Source organism: Caretta caretta, chromosome 8 (assembly GCF_965140235.1).
Source record: "Caretta caretta isolate rCarCar2 chromosome 8, rCarCar1.hap1, whole genome shotgun sequence".
Lineage (NCBI taxonomy): Eukaryota > Metazoa > Chordata > Testudines > Cheloniidae > Caretta > Caretta caretta.
The window spans coordinates 70,921,227-70,943,256 of record NC_134213.1 but is presented as its reverse complement, the minus strand read 5'-3'; the positions used below and the strand labels follow the sequence as shown (position 1 = coordinate 70,943,256).

Genomic DNA, 22,030 nt, shown 5'->3' with positions numbered 1-22,030 from the left:
TAGTCTCCTCCTCTCCCCCCAGTTGCAGACATCTACAGTAGTTCCAAGTGGTCTCTGACCCACTTGCTGGCCAAAACCTTACTTATGCTCCTTTCCCAAATCCTTACCAGGGGAGGATAAACTGTTACAGCTGTTGCTTCACTGGCAGGTCTGAGAGGCAATTCTCTTGCTCTGGGTCTTTTTCAGACTTAGCCATAAGACATACCTCTCTTCTTATCAGGCCTTTTTCTCAGTTTCATCATATGATTAGTCACATAACTTGTCTGGAGACCAAAGCTGCCACAATCCTGAGGTCTTAAAGGGTCTGAGGCCCTGCAACAGCCATGGTAGGCCATGCCTGCCTTAAAAGACTACCATGTTCAGTGCACCAGCCCAGCCCCTTGTCATTTTAGAACTTCCCGTTCCCCATCAACTCCCACTCCCTCCAATTCAGTCCCCACCAGCTCAGAAATACCACTCTTTACATGTGCATATGTCTAGTTATTTTATTTTCATGAAGGATTTGTTGGTGGGGGAAGAGAGCAAAACAGTTTGGTTCTGACCTCACTATGGACCTCTTTCTGCAACCTTTTATTAACTTGGAATAGTAATAGCTTAGTCCCACTTAACCCTGTTTTAACTGGGATTTACATGGTGCATACACCTTGTGTTAGCCCTTTGCAGAGGGATCAGTTTCACACTTACTGACTTAAAGGGACTACTTGCACAAGTACATACTTTTCAGCATGAGTAAAAGTTGCCTAAGTGGGTTACTTCCCCACAAACCCTGTACCTTGGGAGTAAGTTGTTTAAAAACTTCAGATGGCAAGAACTCATGTAAATAAAACTCTCTACCTCCCATGTTTTACTACTACTGATTTTCAGAATTTGTTCATCCACTGACTAGTCCAGTCCTAGTGTTGGAAGCTTCAAACAGATTTGAAGATGGGATGGATGGGCTTTATATGGACTGCTTTCCTTTAAAAAAAAAATAAAACTCTTGAGGAAAATTATAGGGTTCTTGCCTGATCATCTGTCCAGGAAGGGTTCCTTTTCCCTATCTGTTATTATTTTTCTTCGGAGAGGTAGGTAATCTGGGTTTGACAAATATCAGAAAATACAGTTAAGGCTAAAATGTAAATTTTACACTGCTCATTGTGCTTAAGACTTGCAGCATACTAAGAGTCATACTACCCTGTCCCTTACGGAACTTTAATATATGGCAAATGGAGCTACTACCCACACCAATTGAAGGAAGATACAGTAGTAAAACTTTGAACTCCTAGGCACAGGAGGATGATTTAGGACTAGAGTTGCAGCATGAGATTTTAATTTTCTTTGATTTCTAGGTTTAAACCAGATGCTTAATGCCAAAATTTTCAAATGGGGGGGCCTAACCTAACCCTTTGGGTACATATTGCACCTATTTGCCCAAACTGCCTGTAGAAAGGCAAGATTTGTTAGGTGGGGCGGGTTTGTACACCAATTTTGTGGGCACAGCTTAGGTACCTAACACTTTAAAACTTTGCCAATAGTACTACTATAAGACAAAAAAGTACATAAGTATATAATTTGTATAACAATGCTACAAATTAATTTACCAATATGAGAAACACTTATTTTATTAATTGACAACTGATACAGAAAAGAAAAATGTCACAGAAGCAACAATAAGCAAGTGATGCACAGTGAGTTACTGCAAGGAGGTCTGCATTGGTAGAAAGACCACAGATATGTATATACTATTTATCACTGTTATCACTATCATTAAATCTACTTCGATTACTCCAACAAGATAAGTCAGCAGAGTTTTAGTCTTCACATTAAAACATGCTTTGCCACTTAAAATTTGACAACTTCTAAAGCTAACAAGATTACACTATCTAAAACAAATCCTGTAATACAACTAATAGAACAAGTGTAAAAAACATGGTCATCATCAGCCTACTTGTAAAGAACTTCTGACATTACTCAAGAGTCCTTTTTTCTCAGCTAACTTATTACAAGAATGATAGTCATAAATCATGTCTATACTAGGAAAATGACTCATTCCTGACAATGGTTGTCTGCCACAGATCCCCTTGAACCAGCATTTAGAACAATATTTACTGCTAGTGCAGATGGGACTAACTCCTTTTTTAGTTCTGAGACTTGGTTCCACCAAGGCTCAATGATCTGATCTGTCCGTGTCTAAATTACCTTGCCATAGATTATTTCTTCCACGTCTCAAGAATATTTTTTGTAATAGTTTTGTCCTATATTTAGGATGTATATTTAAAATGTTTCCAGTACTAGTTCAGCAGTCCAAAGCTGATATCAGCTGATGGTAACAAGTCCATTTAACATAGGTACAACCAAAGAATTCAGAGACTGAAAAGACCCAACTAGTCATCTAATACAGTCCTCGCCAGGAAATGTAGCCTACAACATATTTCCTAATGTCTCCATAAACTACACAACATTTTATTTTTATCATAGACGTTTATTAGTTTTGCCATTTGAAAATAAGTGAAGGAAATAAAAATAGAATATATTCAATTCAAACAGTAAAACAAAATAAAGTAGACCTGTACGCTTACAAAATGTACCTTCTGGATCAGATGCAAAAATAGCTAGACAGACATAAAATATATCTGTAGTTACTACCATGAATTATACTTAAAACATTTTTTTAGAAGTATGAGTTGCTTTTCAGGCACACTTCTCCAGCACAATGCACAGCAGAACCTCAGAGTTACGCACACCAGAGTTACGAACTGACCAGTCAACTACGTACCTCATTTGGAACCAGAAGCACCAAAGACCAAAGAAAAAAAAGCAAATACAGTACAGTGTTAAACGTAAACTACTAAAAAAAAATAAAGGGAAAGCTGCATTTTTCTTCTGCATAGCAACGTTTCAAAGCTGTATTAAATCAAAGTTGTAAACTTTTGAAAGAACAACCATAATGTTTTGTTCAGTTAAGAACATCAGAGTTATAAATGCCTCGGGAATGGAGGTTGTTTATAACTCTGAGGTTCTACTGTATATGCAAAATACTGAAATAAGAGTAAGTTCTAAAGGCCGTAGTAAGTAGCAAATATGGCATCTGTCTCTTTTGGCTGCATATGTGGTAACATAAGCTACATTTTTTATGATATATGCTTTTCATGTTCGTTATCTTTCCCAAGTTAACAATTAGAACGTTTACCTTTCAGTTCCTGAGCAGCCTCCCAGTGACTGTGGGCAAAGTAATGATAGGAAAAAAGGCGGTATCAGCAACATTATGCTCCATAACCCCTCAGTGGCCATTGTTATATGTGAGGCATCTAGAGATTTTTGATACAGAGACCGTGCTTTGTTCCATGACTTTGTTAGGTTTATGGTTTGATTGGAACCTCAGGAACATTTCACGCTGAAGAACAGTAGTTAACATACAAGCTGTGAAGAGTTTTATAACCAAGTCTAATATCCTCGCAAACAGTTCAGTGTAGCCCTTAAAACTTTTCACTAGGAATTGTTGAGAAAAATAGAACAGTCTCAAAAAAAAAATATGTATAACAACACAAATATGCCAAAATACCATTCTAAAGAAACAGAAGTTTAGTTCTTCCATATGTGTGCACCAAGTGATTGTCCATTTTTCTCTACATGCTTTTGAAGGTCTAGCCCTGTAATTTCGACAACAGCAGCTTCTCAAGTATTAAGAGATGAAGGTGAATTTATTATAAGTGAACATTACACATATGCTGTTCTTTAAACTTCTCAATAACTTACACTGGGGAAAGAAAATACTGTGGGCAAAATTCAGAGGCTATGTGTAAAGGAGGACAAGCTGGAGTAATGTATGCCTTCTTCTGGCCCTTCAGCATTTAACTTACACTGACTTGAATTCACTGTTTGATGTGTAACATATACCCCATGTACTATACATTCTTACATTTTATTCTTGTAATTGGCATAATTAGGGAACCCAAACTGAGAAATTATAATGTTAGAATATTTTAAGGGCATACTGTCATAAATATTAACCAATTTGTTTAGACAGTAAGATCTTTGTAGCAAGTGCTCTGCTCGGTGCCACATTCCGGAATAACCACTGTTAGTCTCTTTTTCTAAATTCCTTATGTCAACAGGTTTCACAAACACTCCTGAAGGCTTTCCGGTATGCTTTGCCACTAGAAAATTCATGACAATATCATCACAGTTTTGAGTTTCATCTATCAAAGCATGAACAGCGTCAGGCTGCTTTTGAAAGAGTTCTAGGTATCCACTGTGGAAGAATGCTGCTCCGATGAGAACCATGGAGTACTGGTCCCCATTTCCAAATCCAGGGGTCTGCAATTCAAAGCTGCCATAACTGTATATACCTGAAGGAGTGGAAACATGCTTTCTAGGAACAAATCCCACTATCTGATCTGGAAATTGCTGTAAGAAAATCAAAATATAGCAAAATTAAAGTTCCGCACTACAGTCAAAATGTTAATCAATACAGCAATACAAAACCTTTTAATAGAAGTATCCCTTATGAGGCTATTATTGATAGAAGTGCAAATTAATTGCTATGAAAGATGCAGATAATATAAAATAATCAGTTCTGTGGTCTGCTGGCCTGCACCACATGGAGATTGTTGCAAGTTAATACACAATGACCTGCAAAAGCTGATAGACTGTGCTTCCCTCCACATCATACAATGCCAAGTAGCATCTGGCCAAAGTTAATTTGCAGTCACATGTTTGGGATCAAAAATAAGCCTACAGATAATCTCTGCACGGTAAAGAGAAATATTACTATTGATTTCTGGTGCACAGCTTCCAGATCAAATTAAAATTTCTTTGCTGCATTTAACCAATTAGATTTTCTGATAGCTGTGACTTTGTAATTTGCCTTTTAAGCAGAGGAATGATAAAAACATCGCTTATACCGGCAGTCTGTAATTTTGTATCATTAAAATATTATTCTTCAGCATCTCTTGCCTTTTAGAATTTAGCTGATCATCTATATGACAGATGATAACAGTATGTCCTAGAAATAGCAACAATGAACTGATTTAATCTTTCCATTTAATAAAATTGATATAAACTCCATTATAAATATGCAGGATGCAATATACAAACATTACCTGCCAAACAGAGAAGGCAAAAGCAAGGTCATAGGCACTAATCAGTGTGTCGTCATCCATCATTAAAACAGCTGGAGAGAGGAAAAAAGACATTTACACTTTTTAATTAAGGTAAAGAAAAATTTAAAATCATTCAGTGATAAATACAGGCAGTCCTCAACTTTATGAGCTTTGACTTAAGACAAACAGCACGTACGACCCTTCTAGGTTGACACCCTGATTTGACTTACGACCATTGGTTTTGACTTTACGACGCCTGCAGTTCCGAGTTACGACGTTTCGACTTATGATGCAATTTTCAGGAACCAATTGTGTCATAAGTCCGAGGACTGTCTGTATGTGTGAATTTACCTGTGCTATGTGCAATGACAAGCTAGTCAGACAACTCCTATAAACATTAGGGTGAGGTGCATAGCTAAATCACCATGCAACAGGCTGAAAATGTATACTTAGATATTAAGGTTACAGTGAAAAGGATGTTTAACTTTGCAGTTGTAACAGATGATTAATTGACCTGAAGCAAACATAATTTTTAGCACATTATTGCTATTATCAATCACAAACTATCACTATAGCATTAAAAGTTGTGTAGCATAGCTGAACAGCTGTACAGTGGAAAATCTGTGGTCGGGCGGGGGGGGAAGAGGGGTTGGCAAAGGAATACAACAGATTTTACTCATTGCAGGTCACGTTGGAGTCCTAATAGCTTTTTAATACTGTGTAAAGGACAACTATAAAAATCAAGGAAAAATAATCAGATCCCATATTGTCCAGTATGATGCATTATATGATTTTCCACATAATAATTATTTCTTAACATCAAGGAAACACCAAGACATAAGTATTTCCACACCACTTCTCTGGGACCTAGACAGGCAAAAAGAGCATATTATATAGGCAAAAATTCCCTCTTATTAACTGCAGGATAAGGCCTGTTGCTTCAGATGGGAGGGATTAACTGGGTATATCTCACTTAAATCAGTTCCCTGACATTGCAGAAGTCTCAGGCATTCATGCACCTCTGTCCCTCTTGTTATCTCCGTGTCACATGTAATAGTCTAGTTTCATGTGTAATACTATGGTTGAATTTCAGTTGTTGCGTGTGGTATGGGAGTGCTGGGTGGATTTGATGGGTAATCTGTCATATACAAGGGATCAGATTAGATGATTTCGTGGTCCCTTCTGGCCTTGTATGAGATCCTAGAACCTGAAAACATGCTGCATGTAGGGGTGAAAGCAGGATGCACGTAGGTCAGTTCCTCAGGGAGGAAACATAATGGGGTGCTGACCCCTTTACGGCAATGCTATGGCTCAGTGCAACCCTGATTAAGCAGCAGGGCATTCTGGGGGCTGTAGTGCTCAGAGGCTTTCTGGGAATTTTAGGTTGAGTAGCAACGTATGCTAGCGTAGAGGGTAGTGAAATAAAAGTTTCCTTTTTACAAACAAGAAAGAGCCCACAAAAGAGGTGGGACTTGTGCGTCTTTTTACTTGAAGGAAACAAGACTTGTTGTCGGGTCTCTCCTGCAAAGAGTTGAGGAAGAGGCCTGGATGAAAAGCCAAAACGCAGGGAAAAATACCCAGAGAAGGAGTAGTGATTTGGGCTAAAGAATCAGACTGGGCTAAGGGGGGAATATAGAGAGCAGCACATACTTTTGGATTTCCACCAAAGGGCTGTAGAAAAAGGCATGTGAACCCCTGTACTGATTTGGACTTTTTTATGTTAGTTTTGTTGGATTAGGGAGGATTTTTGGATTTGGCTGGAAAGCTAATCTATCTAGTCACCTTTGCCTGAAAGAAGAAACTGAGATAGCAGCCATATTTCCATGAGTACAGCAAGGGCCCTCCCCCCATTCTCTCCTCCACCCAGTGCTGCTAATACAGCCTCTGAGGGGTGGAGGGTGTCTAACATCCATGCTACATCATCTCCATGTGTCCTGCTGCTTACATCTTCCCTGCTGCTGTTTTCTGCTAAGTGGAATTGCTCAACAGCTGGTGGATTCAGAGGTTTCTGGATCCACGTGGTCAGTGGGAGTTTTCCCATAATGATCAAATATGCAGTTGTTCTGAGTGATAGATAAAATGATAAGTGTCCTGAAAAGTGGAAATAATATTGTTAGCAACAATGCTATCTATAAGAGTGAGGCATTCATTACCTTTTGTTTCCAATTCAGGGAAGATCTGGAGTCTGTTCCTCATGTGATTCATGGTCTGCACTTTGAAGACAACAGGTACAGGATGTGGTCCCAAAGAATTCCACATTTCTTCTGGCATCTTCTCCCCAACATTGTTCCACACAACAATTACTTTGTGTAGATGGGGGATGGCTTGATAATGATTTAAGAGTTTCAGCAATAAGTCAGTTCTGTTGTATGTCTGCATAACAAGAGTAAATGAATCCAAGGCAGACTGGCTCTGGGATTTTGGTTCCCTTCGCAAATTGGGCATTTTGTCATCTTTACTGTTAGGAAGCAAAGCCATTAAAGCACCTGCCACAAGGAGTAAGACAAAGATCACCACAGACGAGAAGCGAAGTAGTCGGATTCCCATAACTCTTCCTGGTAGCTTACAGATGTGATGACATCTTTATTAACAAAAATTGAAATGGGAAGAGAAAATTCATCAGTCATCTACCTACATAGTCAGTTCACTGTAAAATTAACATAGACCTCACTCAGCTCATACTCAAGCAAAATTCCAATTAAAGTAAATTGGAGTTTTGTCCAAGTAAATGAATAAATCTTTTCTGGAGCCTCTACGTGCTCCTGTGATAGAAAGAATAATTACTATTTGTATTAAAAAACCCCTTATCAAATAGTCTGAGATGGTCCTTAAAAACTTTATTTGTATAATCATTATGTGAAACATGAGATAATATTCTAGTATCCTCTCTAAAACTACACATGAATGTACTCTTGTCTTGCAAGTACACCAGGAGTTAAGTCTACATGTGATGTTACCTATGAGGTCACCCACTGAGAAATAGCAGATGATTGAACACGGATCAAAAGGGGTTTTTTTTCCAGAGAAGTGTGATGCACAATGATGGCCAAAATGACAGATATAGGGCTGGTACCAGGGAGAAGCAATAAAGATGACCGCCCGAGGCAATAGACACATGAGTGGTAGCAAAACTCAAGATGTGTCATGAATCCCATACGAAGTCTACCTTGACACTCATGTATGTTAACTCTACTAGGTGGGGCTTGTGCCAAGAATAATGAAAGTAGAATCAAGGAGCATCTTCCCCTCCTTCTTCCCACTTGAACCCTCAACTCCAATGCCTCCTCCTGCCCACTGCCTATTCCCACCACCTCCTCCTTGCATCACTAAACATTTATATTAAGAAAGTACCTAGAGGCCAACCAGTCTGGGACCCATTTTGCTAGGGCTTTACAAACATATAGCAAATGACAGTCTCTGATCCAAAGAACTTATAGTCTATCCATAATTATTTGGGTTTAAGTGAATTTTAATTCTTATGAAAAGTGCTGGATTAATAACTCCAGAGTCCTTTGTTTATTAATGTAACAGGTACAGCATAGTTATAGGCAAGCTTCACTAAACTGTCCCAAATTGACTGAAAGGAATCATCACTAGGGATGAAAGGGTAGGACTGCCTCTATGCCTCTTCAAGGCATGACTTTTCTGCAGAGACCTCAATGCTCAGTTCTGTCCACTCCCTTCTCCTCTTCCACTGCACTGCTTCCTGACTCTGCTTACTAAATCATGAAAAAGTTGACAGTTTTTGTAGGAAGAGAATGGCAGGGAAAATCCATCATTAGAGATTCTGCCATCCAGGACAGGAGGCAGCAAGAAGTTTGGTTTATTATTATCGATATTATTGTAACGCTTAAAAGCTCTAATCACGGTCCAGAACTCCGTTGTGCTAGGCACTGTACAAACACAGAACAAAAAGACAGTCCCTGCCGCAAAGGCCTTATACTTAGATTGTAAGATAAGAGACAACTGATACAGACAAACCAGGGAGTACAAGGATACAATGAGACAGTATTAGTCAGCATGATAGGTAGTTGTCTAACTGTTGTCAAGCTATTTGTAGGCATCACAACAAAGGATAGATTTTAGGAGATTTGAAGGAGAACAATGAAGTGCCTTTGTGGATGTATATGAGGAGTTCCTCCCAAGTGTGACGATCAGCATGGGAGAAAGAACAGAGGTGCTTGTTTGAAAATTTAACAAGTGGGTGATAGAAGCTTGCATCATGGGCTGATCGGAAGGAGGGGTGACCTCTCAATACCGGACGAGAGATGATAGGTAAGATGGAGATGTGTTGTGATGGGCCTTGAAAGTGAAAACAAGTAACTAATATTTAATTACTTATTAAAGGGGTAGCCTAAGGGGTGCAAAGAAAGGAGTGACATGGTCCAAGCGATGAGCTCGGAAAATGATCTTTGCAGCAGCATTCTGCATGGATATGAGTAGACAAGACTGCATTTAAGGCCAGAGAAAAGGAAGTTGCAGTAATCAGTATGTGAGATAATGAGAGCCTGGACGAAAGTTTTAACTGTGTAGATAGATAGGAAAGGCCATATCTTAGATATTTTATGCAGAAAGAATCTGCAAGATGAGACATAGCCTGGATGTGAGGACCTAGACAGAAGTCTGAGTTGAAGATAATGCTCAGGTTATGGGTCCGAGTGAAGGCAGGATGGTGGTATTGTCCACTGTGAAAGAGAAAGGAGATAGCATAGAGGGTTTTTGGTGAGAAGAGTAAGAGCTCTCTTAGCCATGTTGAATTTGAGCTGCTGGCTGGACATCCACAAGGAGATGTCATTGAAAGGCAGAGATTTTAGTTTGGTCAGAAGGAGACAGATCTGGAGCAGAGATAGATCTGTAATTCATCAGCTTAGAGATGGTAGTTGCATTTGTGTTTGCAAGTGAGATTACACAGAGCTAAGGCATAGAGGAAGACATTTAGAAGGGAGACTAAGGACCTGTGCAAACCCCCACAGAAATCTGGAGGGGGAAGACAAGGATCCTCTGAAGTACATGCTAATGGAGCAATCAGAGAGGTAGGAGGAGTAATTAGAGAGAGAGGAAAAGAACTAGGAGAGGACACAGTTATGGGAAGCCAAGGGAGGACAAGATTTCAAGAAGAAGAGCATGTGTTGAAAGTAGCTGACAGGTCAAAGAGGATGAGAATGGAGTACTAGTTCTGAGAGGAAGTAATTGGAAACTTCAGTGAGAGTGCTTTCAATTGAGTGCAAGGGGTGGAAGCTCGATTGGAGAGGGTTTAGGATTGTACTGGAGATGAATTCCAGATAGCTACTGCAAATACTACATTCAGAGAGTTTAGAGAGTAAATGAAGAGGGGAGATGGGGCGGGAGCTGAAGAGGCAAGTGGTGTCAATGGTCAATTGTGGGTTTTTTTTTTTTTTTCTTAAGATGGGAAAGACTAAACCATGTTTGCATTGTGTGGGAAAGGAGCCAGAGCCAGAGGCAGTGACAGGGTTAATTTCCTCTCTGTAATATTCTGACTATTTGAGGTGCAGAGCCTCTCCTTCCTGTGGCAGGCATTGGGCTGGAGTCGGTAAGGACACAACTATGATACTAGGCAGTGAATTTCAATACTACAGACAGACTGAGCACATTCTTGGGCATGTCTACAAGGAGGCAGATAAAGCCTGGATAGGAATCACATCATCACTGTGTATGTGAACCAACCAGTGACGTGATAAAAGCGCTCAAAGGCAAAGTGTGGGGTGAGTGAATCAATACACTTGGACAAAACACAAGAAAATGTGACAAGGAATGAGCATGAATTGGAAGGAAGATGGCTGAGATGCCCAGATAGCTCTTTTACATCTCTATATTCTACAATTCAGTGCAGTATTACTGGTTATTTATTTTAATATATAATTCAATTTTAAAAGAAAATCACCCTGTGTTTCAATGTTCTTCTGTTTATTTTATGCTGCCATGGAAAGGCAACCATATAGTTTAGTCACACAATCAATTAGTCACAATCTAGTGGTGCTGCTGCACCACAATAACTAGAGGGCCTTGTCTCAAAACTTACATCCGGCATGGAGAACACTGTATGTGGGGGTGTTGTCTAATAGTATTAAGTAGCTATTATTTAATGTGTTCAGTCTGGTTGCTGGCACATATAATTCATTTCAACTCTCATTTTGAAATAATATATTTTCCGTAAGAATTATTCATATGCCAGTTACTTGACTATTGTTCATTGAATATGCTGAAGCAGATCAATCCAAAGAAACTCATCAGCTTTGTGTCTTGTTATTTCTGAAATATCTTGATGGACCTGAGATTATTATATGCAATGTTGTTTTAGTTGTGTTGGTCTCTTGTCTCTCTCACCAACAGAAGTTGGTCCAATAAAAAATATTACCTCACACACCTCATCTCTGAGATTTAGTTGCATTTATTTGTTTACTGAAATATGCAGTATCCCAATGTGCCTTTATTAATGTTGTCTTTGTACTTTTTATTTTCGTATCATTGCATGGTATGAACTGAGACACAAAAATATTATTTTGAAATAATCTTTTAAATTAATATTTTCTTCAAACATGATGTGTACAGAAGAGGAGAAAACCCCAAATATCTTGGGTATTAAGACTATATTAGTACATATCTTGATCAACTCTAACTTGAGAGCATCCAATATGTAAAATGACTTTGCTGATATAACTTTAGCTTCATCATTGAGATTTTTGGTTGTTGCTATAGGATCTTGGCAAAATCATCTGTATTCTTACTTTGAATACAGCTGATTTGATTAAATGATATCCTGATTCATCTCTTAGGAACCATCGCCACCACTTCTGTAATAGCCTCTTGTTTCTTTCTCATAGGGCAGGTACGCCCTATGAGGTGGGTATCCTAGGTAAACTTTTTAAATTGTTATGTACTTTTGCTCTCATTTATTCTCAAGACATATCAGTCAGATGCAACTTTCTAAGCTTGCTACTGATCAATAAAGGTTATAAAGAAACAACTAGTGGGCCATGCTGGGAGTGGCGTTTTGCTTAAGCAGAGACCCCCCCTCCCCCCCATTGATTTCAGTGGGGAGTTCTGTTTAAAAATTGGTGAGACGTGATGATCTTTCATGTTTAAAACCCTAGAGAAAGTATTAAAGTTTACAGGGATGTTACTTTCCTCTGGGTACAATAAATGCAAGCTTAATTAATTACACAGTAACAGACCAGTTTAGACAATATTAGCATGAAACAATTTAATAAAGTCATACTTTTAGTTTTAAAAAAAATGTACTTACCTCATTTTTGCCAAGATGGACTGGGTATATTTTGGTTTGTTTTAAAGGATGGTGCTGATTAGGTGAAATCAATTCTGTTTGGATCTGTTGGAGGTGAAAGGAATTATGTAACTTTTGATCATGCATTTGCTCACCAATCACCCAAGATCCTGTCACAGTCATATATTTGTGTATAAAACAACATCTCAACAACTGATGAATGTACACATTCTTGGCAACTGTCCATCTTTTCCTGTTGTTCAGCTGAAGAGTTTTCATTGGATTTCATGACCACTATAAAAATGCATTGCTAAACCAGTATGTTAGAAAGAAAAATGTTCTTAGCTCAAGCATATTTAGCTGCTCATTGCAATATTATTTATTTGTATTACAGTAATACTTACAGGCCCCCATTTTGATAGGTAGTCTGGACGAGTTTGCGATCTAAATAAACAAGATAGTGTGGAAAGAGAAAGAGAGGCACAGAAAGATGAAGTGACCTGCCCAAAATGAAACATCAGGTTGGTGACGCAGAGCTACGAAAAGAACTCCAGTGTCCTCAATCTCAGTCCAATATGTCATATCCACTAGACCACATTAGAGTACATCGTGGGCTACCATAATCACCGCTGGTTCAGGTGATAGCCTCCCACTTTTCCAGTGCATGCCATTCATGTTCTCCATCTCCCATGTTTATTGGTTGATTTAGAGGTTAAAGGGGAAGCATGTATGGTGATCATTACGATTTTTCCTGTCTCATTTGAAGGCAGGTGAGGTGGAGATGGCAATAAAAGTTCAGGTGCAAGAGGGTAGATGGGTTGGTAGCAAAAGTGAAAGGGCAGAAAAGAAGGATGGTCTTGTAGTTAAGGCACTAGATTGCAGTCCAGGAGATCCAGGTTTAGTTCATAGTTCTGTCACAGACTTCCCACACGACATTGGACAGGTCACTTGTGCCAGTGAAGGAACTAGGGATCTCCTTGCCTGCAGGTCATTGCAGGATTGGAGCCTTAATCTCTCTGTCTAGTAGCATCCTCATTGTCTAGAAAGGGAAATACTTCCTCTCTCTGTCTCTATTTAAATTATAAGCTCTTTGGGGCAGGGTTATTTATACTCTGTTTTTGCACTGTGCCTAGCACAATAGGGCCACAAGTTTTGTTGGAGCCTCTAGTTAGTACTCATAGTGAATAATAAGGGTGAGCACTTTATGGGGTATCTGTGAACGGCAGAGGTGGCATTTTCCATGCCTGCAAATCAGAATGAGCATTTCATACATTTTGGATGGAAGACAATCATAGAAGTGTAGGACTGGAAGAGACCTCAATAGGTCATCTAGTCCAGTCCCCTGCTCTCAAGGTAGGACTACATAATAACTAGACCATTCCTGACAGGTGTTTGTCTGACCTGTTCTTAAAAACCTCCAATGACTGAGTTTCTACAGCCTCTCTAGGCAATTTGTGCTGAACTACACTGACAGAAAGTTTTTTCTAATGTCCAACCTAAACCTCCCTTGGTGCAATTCAAGCCCATTGCTTCTTGTCCTAACCTTGGAGGTTAACGAGAAAAAATATTCACCCTCCTTCTTGTAACAACCTTTTATGTACTTGAAAACTAGTATGCCTCACCCCCACCCCCCGCAGTCTACTTTTCTCCAGACTAAGAGGAAAATTAGTGAGGGGTTTTTTTTGTTAAATCTGTCTGTGTGAGGAACGTAGATAGATACCTGCTTCTATGTTTGGACAATAGAAATATGGGAACTTAGAAGAGAAAGAGCTAGCGTTAAGTTGTTGAACCTATGCTTCCGTATCAACAAAATAACTTATTTTAGGTTATATAAACTTTACTGATAGAAATGCAAATTGGAAAGTCTGTATATTTACAGCACAGTCTAGTGATCTGAACATGTGACAGACAGTCAGGACCTCCTGAGTTTAGGTTCTGGTTCTGATTCTGTGTGGCCTTGGAGAAATCACTTACACCATTTTCAAAAGTGACCCGTGATTTTGTTTGCCTCAATTTGTGGGTGTCCAGCTTGAGACACCATTGTGCCTAACTTTTGGAAGTGCAATTCCTAATGAAATCAATAGTAGCTGCTGCTTATCAGAACTTATCGGCCCAGAGGTGTCTCAAGATGGTCTGCCGTAAACTGATACAGCTGCAATCAATGTGCATTTTTAAAAATGTGGACCTTAAATTGTATCTCAGATTCCCTATTTTCAAAACAGGCATTGTGATACTTGCCAAGATTGTTGTGAAGATTAACTAGTTAATATTTTTAAAGCACAATGAAAATCCAAACGTAAGTGCTATGTGTTATTTTAAAACTGTTGGGTTTCTGTACATTTGTGTTTACTTAATAACATACAATGGGCTGTAAATGATAAATAAGGATATCATAGATGAATCTCAATTTAAGATATTAAATTAGAATTAGTATCATGGTGCTTTCATGTATGAATGTGCTGAACAATGCAGCAAGTAGGATATAAAATTCCACTGCAACTGTATTGGACTTCTTCCCACACTGAAAGTCTCAACATTCCTTTGTAAGGAATATTTACCTCTTTTAAACAAAAATAAAATACAAATACTGAGACAGTCAAGATATGCGATTTTAACCCCCCTTTAAAGAAAGAATTCTTCTGAAGCTGTTGTCTGCCTAGACCGTATCTCCCTACCCATTCTAATAATCAGCACTAATTTTATGAAAACAGTTCATTAAAAAAAACAAATAAATGATTCATAGAACAGCCACTTCACATCATTGCCCCAATTAAAAATACCTTCCATATTATTGCATTTTATTGTATCCTTACCTAGAATGCTGGAGACCGTGAGCCAGACAGCTTATTTGTCTAAGCCTTGATTTACCTAAGGAAGAATAGAGATTTTTTAACCGAACATAAGAAGCCTGCACATTTTTTGTAAACTCAGTCAGCTTGCACTGGTTGTATTTTTAAGTCAACAACATTGATAGAAAAACCCTCCTTTCCTCCTCCCAACATAAGAGACTCAGCAGAAGGGCTGGAACAAGCCCGTACTACCTTCCCTTTCTGTGGCATAGTACTTCCTGCTGGATGAAAACACTCCTCTTCCCAGCAGGCTTGAATTTGTAGTTCATGCGTTATCCCGACCATAACAGTTTGTCAACCCTACTTTCAAGCAAGCTTTGATTCTTACAGAGAATCAGATATTTTTTGCATGTGTTTGTTTTCAGTGTCACAAATGGTACCCGTCTATTTTATGGGAGGAGAAGTTCACCTTGAAATGGACCTGAGAATCTATAAAACTAAATTTCCCTAATTTGCCTTATAGTCTTTATTAAATCTCTTCCTCATTCTAGTTCAAATACAAATATTTCTCTATAGATTGCTGGTCACACAGAAAAACAAGATATAATTATGTGAAGTTCATTTGGATAGAAAATTAAAGAGGAAATGTACATATCTAACCTATTCACGCCTTCGTTGATACAAATACTGTTTTACCCTATAGGATATTATAGTACAGTGAGGATTTTGCCGCCACCTTCAGTAGGTTTTATTTAGTAACAGCATAAATCTTTCAAGAAAGCGTTAGGATTTGGCTGCCTCTGAGAACTCTGACTAAAATGCATGGAAATGAAATAGCTAAAGAAATTGCTGTATAGAATGCGTCCCTAGACTGGTGTCTGTGTGGGCGGAGGGAGGCTCCATACAGCTGTCTCGCCTATCAATAGATGAAGGTGATCTGCAAGCAAAGGCTTGCTTTTATTGAACTGCGCTGTCAAGCTGCGGTGTGTAGGGGACTGGGTCAAGCAGCGAAGCTATGCAGTAAAAAGGGGATCATTCTGATTTACAAAGGAGGTAGTTATGGGCGTACCACACAGAGGATTCCGGGTGCGGAGAGAGGGCAGACTCAAGGAAAGGTCATTTTTGAACATCCAGGAAAGGATTCAGGACGGAGAAGCAAGGTGTAAACGGCTGCAGCAAGGAGGAACGATCGGAGGCATATCTCCTCCGCAGGCTCTGGTTAAAGGAGCTTTGCTGCGAGCCTCAAAACACAGGCCCGCAGCACCCCACGGCCAGCCCGTCGAGCCCACGCAGGCCCGCCGGGAAGCAAGGAGGAAGGGAACGCGCCGGCAGGCTCAGGCACTAGCTTGCCCTCACCCACCCCCGCCCCTTCCGGATAGAGTCTGGGGCCGTTGTCCTGCCAATCGCCCCCGTCTCCTGGTCTAGCTCCGCCCCCAAACGTGGAACTAGGTTTCTGGCCCCGCCCGTTCGCTCCCGTGGCGCCTGCGCAGGCGCAGAGCAGATGCCGGAAGTGTGGGAGGCGGATCCCGGCGCGGCAGCCGCGCCGCTCCCAGCCTGCCCTGCTCCTTTCCGGGGTCGCCGGCTCCGGGAAGATGTTGCCTTTATCCATCAAGGACGATGAGTACAAGCCGCCTAAGTTCAACCTGCTCAGCAAGGTCTCGGGCTGGTTCAGGTGAGCGGCGGGGCCCGGGGGGGTCCCCTGGGGCGCGCTCCCCGGGGCTGGGGGCAGTGGCCGGGGTGGAACCGGTGGCCCCAGGCTCTGTGCCTGGGAGCAGGGGACCGGGAAGCGGCGCCCTGGGGACCCCCCCCCCCCACCTGCGGAGGGAAGGGGCGGCGGCGGCTCCCCCCCGGGGTGACGCTGTCAGCCGCCGTGCCCTGGCCGCCGTTGCCCTGCTCCGGCCCGCGGCAGCGAGTGACCGCTGTGCCGTGTGTCTAGGTCCATCCTGTCCGACAAGACCTCGCGGAACCTGTTTTTCTTCCTCTGCCTCAACCTCTCCTTCGCCTTCGTGGAGCTGCTCTACGGCATCTGGAGTAACAGGTACCGGCGCGGCGGGGGGGCGGCTCCCGCAGCGGCAGCCGCAGCCAGTGCCACGTCTACTGGGCCGCAGGCGGCGGCTCCTCCGGCTTTGGGCTTGGAGTGCGAGCACCGGCAGGCGGGGTTTACGGGCGGGGGTGCCCCTGAAGTGGGGGAGGTTGAGTCGGGGGAAGTCAGGGGCCCTGACCTTGCCCCCCTCCCACCCTCAGCTTCCATCAGCTTCAGGGCTATGCTTGTCTCTCAAGCCCCGGGCAGGGCAATGGCTCTATGTCTCAGATTGATAACCAGGCTTGAGTGGGGCTTTTGAATGATTGAAGAAAGATTCCTACAGCATTAGCTTTGTGATGGCGGGGTTGTGACTCCCTCTTCCCTGACATTGCACCCTGCTAGTCTGAGCTCTTGTCTACACCTGGGAGTTAACTCGGATTAAGGAAGGGTGTGAATTGAAAGGTGTATAATGGCCATGCTTAGACCCCAGAAAATAGGTATAAAAATCGGGTAGCCAGTTCTGGTCTCTTGGGTCCATCTCTCAGGTGTTATCCTGCATATTGCTGAAGAGGGCTTCTGACCCCGTCTCCTCTGCTGGGCTCAGGGCAGAGGAGTAGTGGTGGCTCTGGGGTGCACTGCACCATATGGGGATTGCTGCAGTTGCCCTCCCCTGTCCCCTACCTACCACATGGATCCTTTATCTGGGAAAGTGAAAGTGTTGATAAACTGATAGCCAAGAGGCCGAAGTAACACTGAATAGAGTGCCGTTATCTTTGTATCGGTAAGTGGAGTTGAAACATCCTGGAATAGGTAAACAATACATGCCACTAACTCACAGACTCAAAACTAGACAAGACACAGACAGGACAAAAGCTTAAGAATCAGAATGAAATACTTCAATAGTAAAAATTGAAATAAAAAAAAGTGAAGTGATTTTTGGTGCTGGTTTAAGGTGCTCATTTGATACCAGTGTAAATAGAAATAATCTGTCCCCTTTAAAAGGCAGAGTACAAACAGTGGCAGATTTCTTTGCACCATGGATGTGCCTCTCTGTTGACAGAGAGACTGTTCCTAAGATGAGAGATTTCAGTCTTCGCATATTCAGTTTTTGGATTCTACAGAAACTGACCACAAAGGTGTCTGTCAGTGCTAACAGTGGATCCCTGCTTTCTGAACTCAGATTTTGGTCTGACTTCACAAACTGTAAAAGGTCCATCAGACTAACTGTTTTCTATTGTGGACCTTACTTGAAGCACTAACCTAGAGGTGAAAAGCTCTTTTTCCTGTTACCCTCCTATGATTGTTTTTAAATGTCTCACTCAACATATGGTAAAACCCTTTGCTTTCATCAAAAGAGTTGCTACTTCAGCATGGTTCGGATGGCACAGAATGGCAATTAATCCTTTAGATTCGCCTGACTTTGACTTTGTAGTTATTTTGAGAATTGTGAATTGTGGGCATAATTAGACTATTCTGGTATGGAGGAAGGGTTGATGTTAGAGATTTCTAAAACTGATCTTTTGAAGGATGTATAACAGGGCCAGGTGATCAAAGGATTTCAAATCTGATACTTGATATTGTTGCCTTAGGTATGTCCGAATATTCTGCTCACGTCTCTGTCCTGATGGGAGAAGCTAAGAGCAAAGTCTCAGATGTTGGAAATATTCACTAGAATAGATGTGGTCAGAGAGAGTTGTGTTTGAGCTGTTTTATCATTGTAGAATTAAGCTCCGAAAGGTTGGCATCTATCAGAGGCTTTTCTATAGCCTCTGATAGATGCCAACCTTCATTATCCTAGTATACTATCTAAGGCCCTGATTACACTATGGGTGCTACAGTGGCACAGCTATGGCGCTATAGCTGTGCTGCTCCGGCGCTATAGTGTAGATGCTTCCTACAATGATGGAAGAGGTTTTTTCATTGCTGTAGGTAATGCACCTCCTTGTGCAGCAGTAGGTAGGTCACTGGAAGAATCTGCTGACCTAGTGCATCTATGCTGAGGACGTTGCTTTGGGATGTAAATTTTTCACACCACTAAGCACCAAAGCTCTGCTGTCCTAACTTTTAAGTGTAGACCAGGTCTGAGTGTATATTGTAATCAGATATGTGATTGTATTTTATGTCTTTATTCTGCAATCCCTTGCTGTTTGCCAAAAGAATATATTTTATCCTGTCCTATTTAGGAAGCTGCTTCTTCATAAGCACACTTGATGGCCAAAGATGTTCACCTCTTTACTTAGAGCTTGTATATACACTAAGTTATTCTGGAAGGTGATCTTATTTCAGAATTAGAATAATTCCCCACGGGGAATTAATCAGGAATAGCTATTCCTAAATTTGAACCCTGCCTTAATCTAAATGATCTTTCCTTTGGGAAGAGAGCCTTATTTGAGTGTAAAATCTTTGATAATTGGAGACTGTGAGCAGCAGATGTACCTATGTCATAAAAAATATTGTCTCGGGATTCCAGGACATTGCACTGCAGCTTCATTTGATATGCTAACTTTTTCCTAACAACTAGGAAGAAGGTAGAAGCCTTTGTTTTCCTCCCCATTCTAGGCATCTTGGAACAGTCCTCCTTAGATACTAGTTAGAGAAAGAAATGTTCAATTCAGATTTAAAAAGTTTTAGAAATAACCTTGTTTGAGGGATTAGTTTTCAAAGGAGGATGATTCTTCAGTAAAGTAGTCCTAACACCACCCTTCCTGTGATCTTCCTCCTAACTAAGGTAGTTGAACCTGTGTGCAATAAGTGTTATGGCTATAGTGGGATTGCTTTTCCAGCTTTTAATTGGGGTAAGAGGAATGAGAACTGATAATTGGTAGGACCAAAAAAGACTTTTGGAACTGTAATCCTAATTCCCAGTACACTTGATTGATTTATAAAGTCTGTACTTCTTATATTTCAGGGACTACAAAGTTACCTATCAGAACAACATTTGAAAATATACTTCAGTGTCATTTTAATCACTGGTAGCTAATTTTCAAGTGTATAACCCATTCACTCCTAAAGATTATAACCTGTTTTGTTCTGAATTTAAAATTACAGACCAAGTGTTTTGGGGATTATTTTTAATCTAGATCAGAGGTTCTCAAACTTCATTGTACTGCAACCCCCTTCTGATGACAAAAATTACTACATGACCCAAGGAGGGGGGGCTGAAGCCTGAGTCTGCCGGAGCACCACCACCCAAGATGGGAGAAGGGGGAGCCAACACCCAAGCCCTGCCACCCAGGGTGGCGGGGCCCAAAGCCCAAGGGCTTCAGCCCCAGGCTTGGGGCCTGCAACCTAAGTACTGCCACCCAGTGCTGAACTTCTCAGGCTTTGGCCCTGGGCGGTGGGGCTTCGGCCCTGGGTCCTAGCAAGTCTAATGCCAGCCCTGATCAATGAAAACGGGGTCATGACCCAGTTTGGGGTCCCGACCCTCCGTTTGAGAACAGCTGATCTAGATCTTTTTGTATCCTGTTTGGTAAATATTAACCACATGATTAATTTATAAAGTAGTTAATAATGTTATTCATTTAAATTTGGGTAGCGTGTCTTTCCTAATTTCTTTTAACAATATTTGTGAATTTAATGTTGACAAAAGATGCTGAAGTGACAGGCTTGGAATAGGACCAACACAAATGGCAACAATTCAAGTTTGCCCATAGTGGCTTGGAAGGCTCACCTTAAAATGTAAGAATAATCTGTTCATTGACTTCCTTTAGTGAAACTGCCAACAGGTGTGCTAGTTGTAGAGGTGGTCTTCTGTGGTCTGTTTACTGATAACTGAGACAGTCAAACCCATTTCATGTAGACCGTCAAAGAGTCAGAAATAGAAACAACCTTTACTTCTGATTTGGGTTGAGTTTGAAATGATAATCAGTAATAAAAGGCTATATATTTCATTACTAATCCCGCTTCCTTTAGTAGTATCTTCAGAAGTAAATGTCCGCTAGATTTTTAAAAGTGGCTAAAATATTGTTTATGAAGATTAAAATGTTCATATAAATCAAGAATAGTCTTAATACTCATCCGTACAGCTTTATCACATCTTTAAAAAAAATCTTATAATGAAGAAGACTACAGTAAGGGTAAGAGCTGAATCTTATGTACAATACAATTTCGGTAAATTTACAAGTGAGTACGTGTGTGGTGGTTGGATATCTGCGTCTAAATTTGTACTGCTTTTATAGTTTTATATTGAAAAGGATTAGAAAACCAGGTGTTGGTTTAGGATGGTAGATGCTAAGGATCAGACACGTTTGCATTTAGAAGGTTTTTATCTTAGAAGGTCTGATCTTTATGTAAGCTTAACAAATAAAATATTCGTGCCAGACTGTAATGTTCTGCCAAAACATTAAAGTTAGACCAGTGCTGAGTGTTGTTAAAAATCTCACCTGGAAAGTGCAGTGAAAACAATTAAAAATAGCAATGATCAAGTGACAGTTTTCAAATAGGTGAATCCCAGCCATTTAGGGCTTTCTAGATCAAAATCAGCATTGTAAACTGTATTTGGAAACCAGTAGGCTGCCTATGAAGTACTGGTTACATGGTCATGGTGAGATGAGCCACTTAGCATACCATGTAACAGCTTGTTATCTTCAACTTCTGGATTTATATGACTGTATAGAGTTCTTGGCAGTTTCACAGTTGACTTTTGCAATCTCTAGCACTAATACAGCAATAACTAACTGCACAGAACATTGTGTATGAATGACTTGTAATATGGAACAATGGAAATAAGTTTTTAAATCACTAGTAACATGATGCTTATTGTGATAACTTTTATAGGCCCAAATTCAAATTACATTTCACAGGCCAAATAAATAGGCATATGCCTATTTATATCTTAAATGTCTGTTTTTAATCTCCTAGAATGAAGGCGTTGCCTTTTAGAAAAGAATTCTGG

The 22,030-nt window shown here is 40.6% G+C and overlaps 2 protein-coding genes across 7 annotated transcripts in view; one reads left to right on the top strand and one right to left on the bottom strand.

Annotated features, from left to right (window-relative positions):
- Positions 1–1,583: 1,583 nt before the first annotated feature.
- EXTL2 (exostosin like glycosyltransferase 2) lies at positions 1,584–16,429 on the bottom strand. Of its 3 annotated transcripts, none has more exons than XM_048860224.2 (6): positions 16,183–16,429; positions 15,138–15,192; positions 12,346–12,429; positions 7,235–7,662; positions 5,082–5,152; positions 1,584–4,386 (listed from the first exon to the last, which is right to left on the bottom strand). In XM_048860224.2, exons 3-6 carry the CDS (start codon positions 12,348–12,350, stop codon positions 3,895–3,897), a joined length of 996 nt encoding a protein of 331 aa, XP_048716181.1. In that variant the 5' UTR covers positions 12,351–12,429; positions 15,138–15,192; positions 16,183–16,429; the 3' UTR covers positions 1,584–3,894. The 3 variants fall into 3 exon arrangements, with proteins under 3 accessions (XP_048716181.1, XP_048716182.1, XP_074987696.1); XM_048860225.2 differs by lacking the exon at positions 16,183–16,429 and adding an exon at positions 12,729–12,768 and having other exon boundaries at positions 15,138–15,386; XM_075131595.1 differs by lacking the exon at positions 16,183–16,429 and having other exon boundaries at positions 15,138–15,386.
- Positions 16,430–16,621: 192 nt separating this feature from the next.
- Positions 16,622–22,030, top strand: part of SLC30A7 (solute carrier family 30 member 7) — a 53,172-nt gene continuing 47,763 nt past the window's right edge. For 2 of the 4 annotated variants that reach the window (XM_048862234.2, XM_075131592.1), the window contains exons 1-2: positions 16,622–16,785; positions 17,050–17,151. In XM_048862234.2, the coding sequence (XP_048718191.1) occupies positions 16,706–16,785; positions 17,050–17,151 (182 nt within the window). In that variant the 5' untranslated portion in view covers positions 16,622–16,705. Of the gene's footprint in view, positions 16,786–17,049; positions 17,152–22,030 lie in introns of those variants that run through there. The other 2 variants (XM_048862236.2, XM_048862237.2) reach the window with 2 other exon arrangements.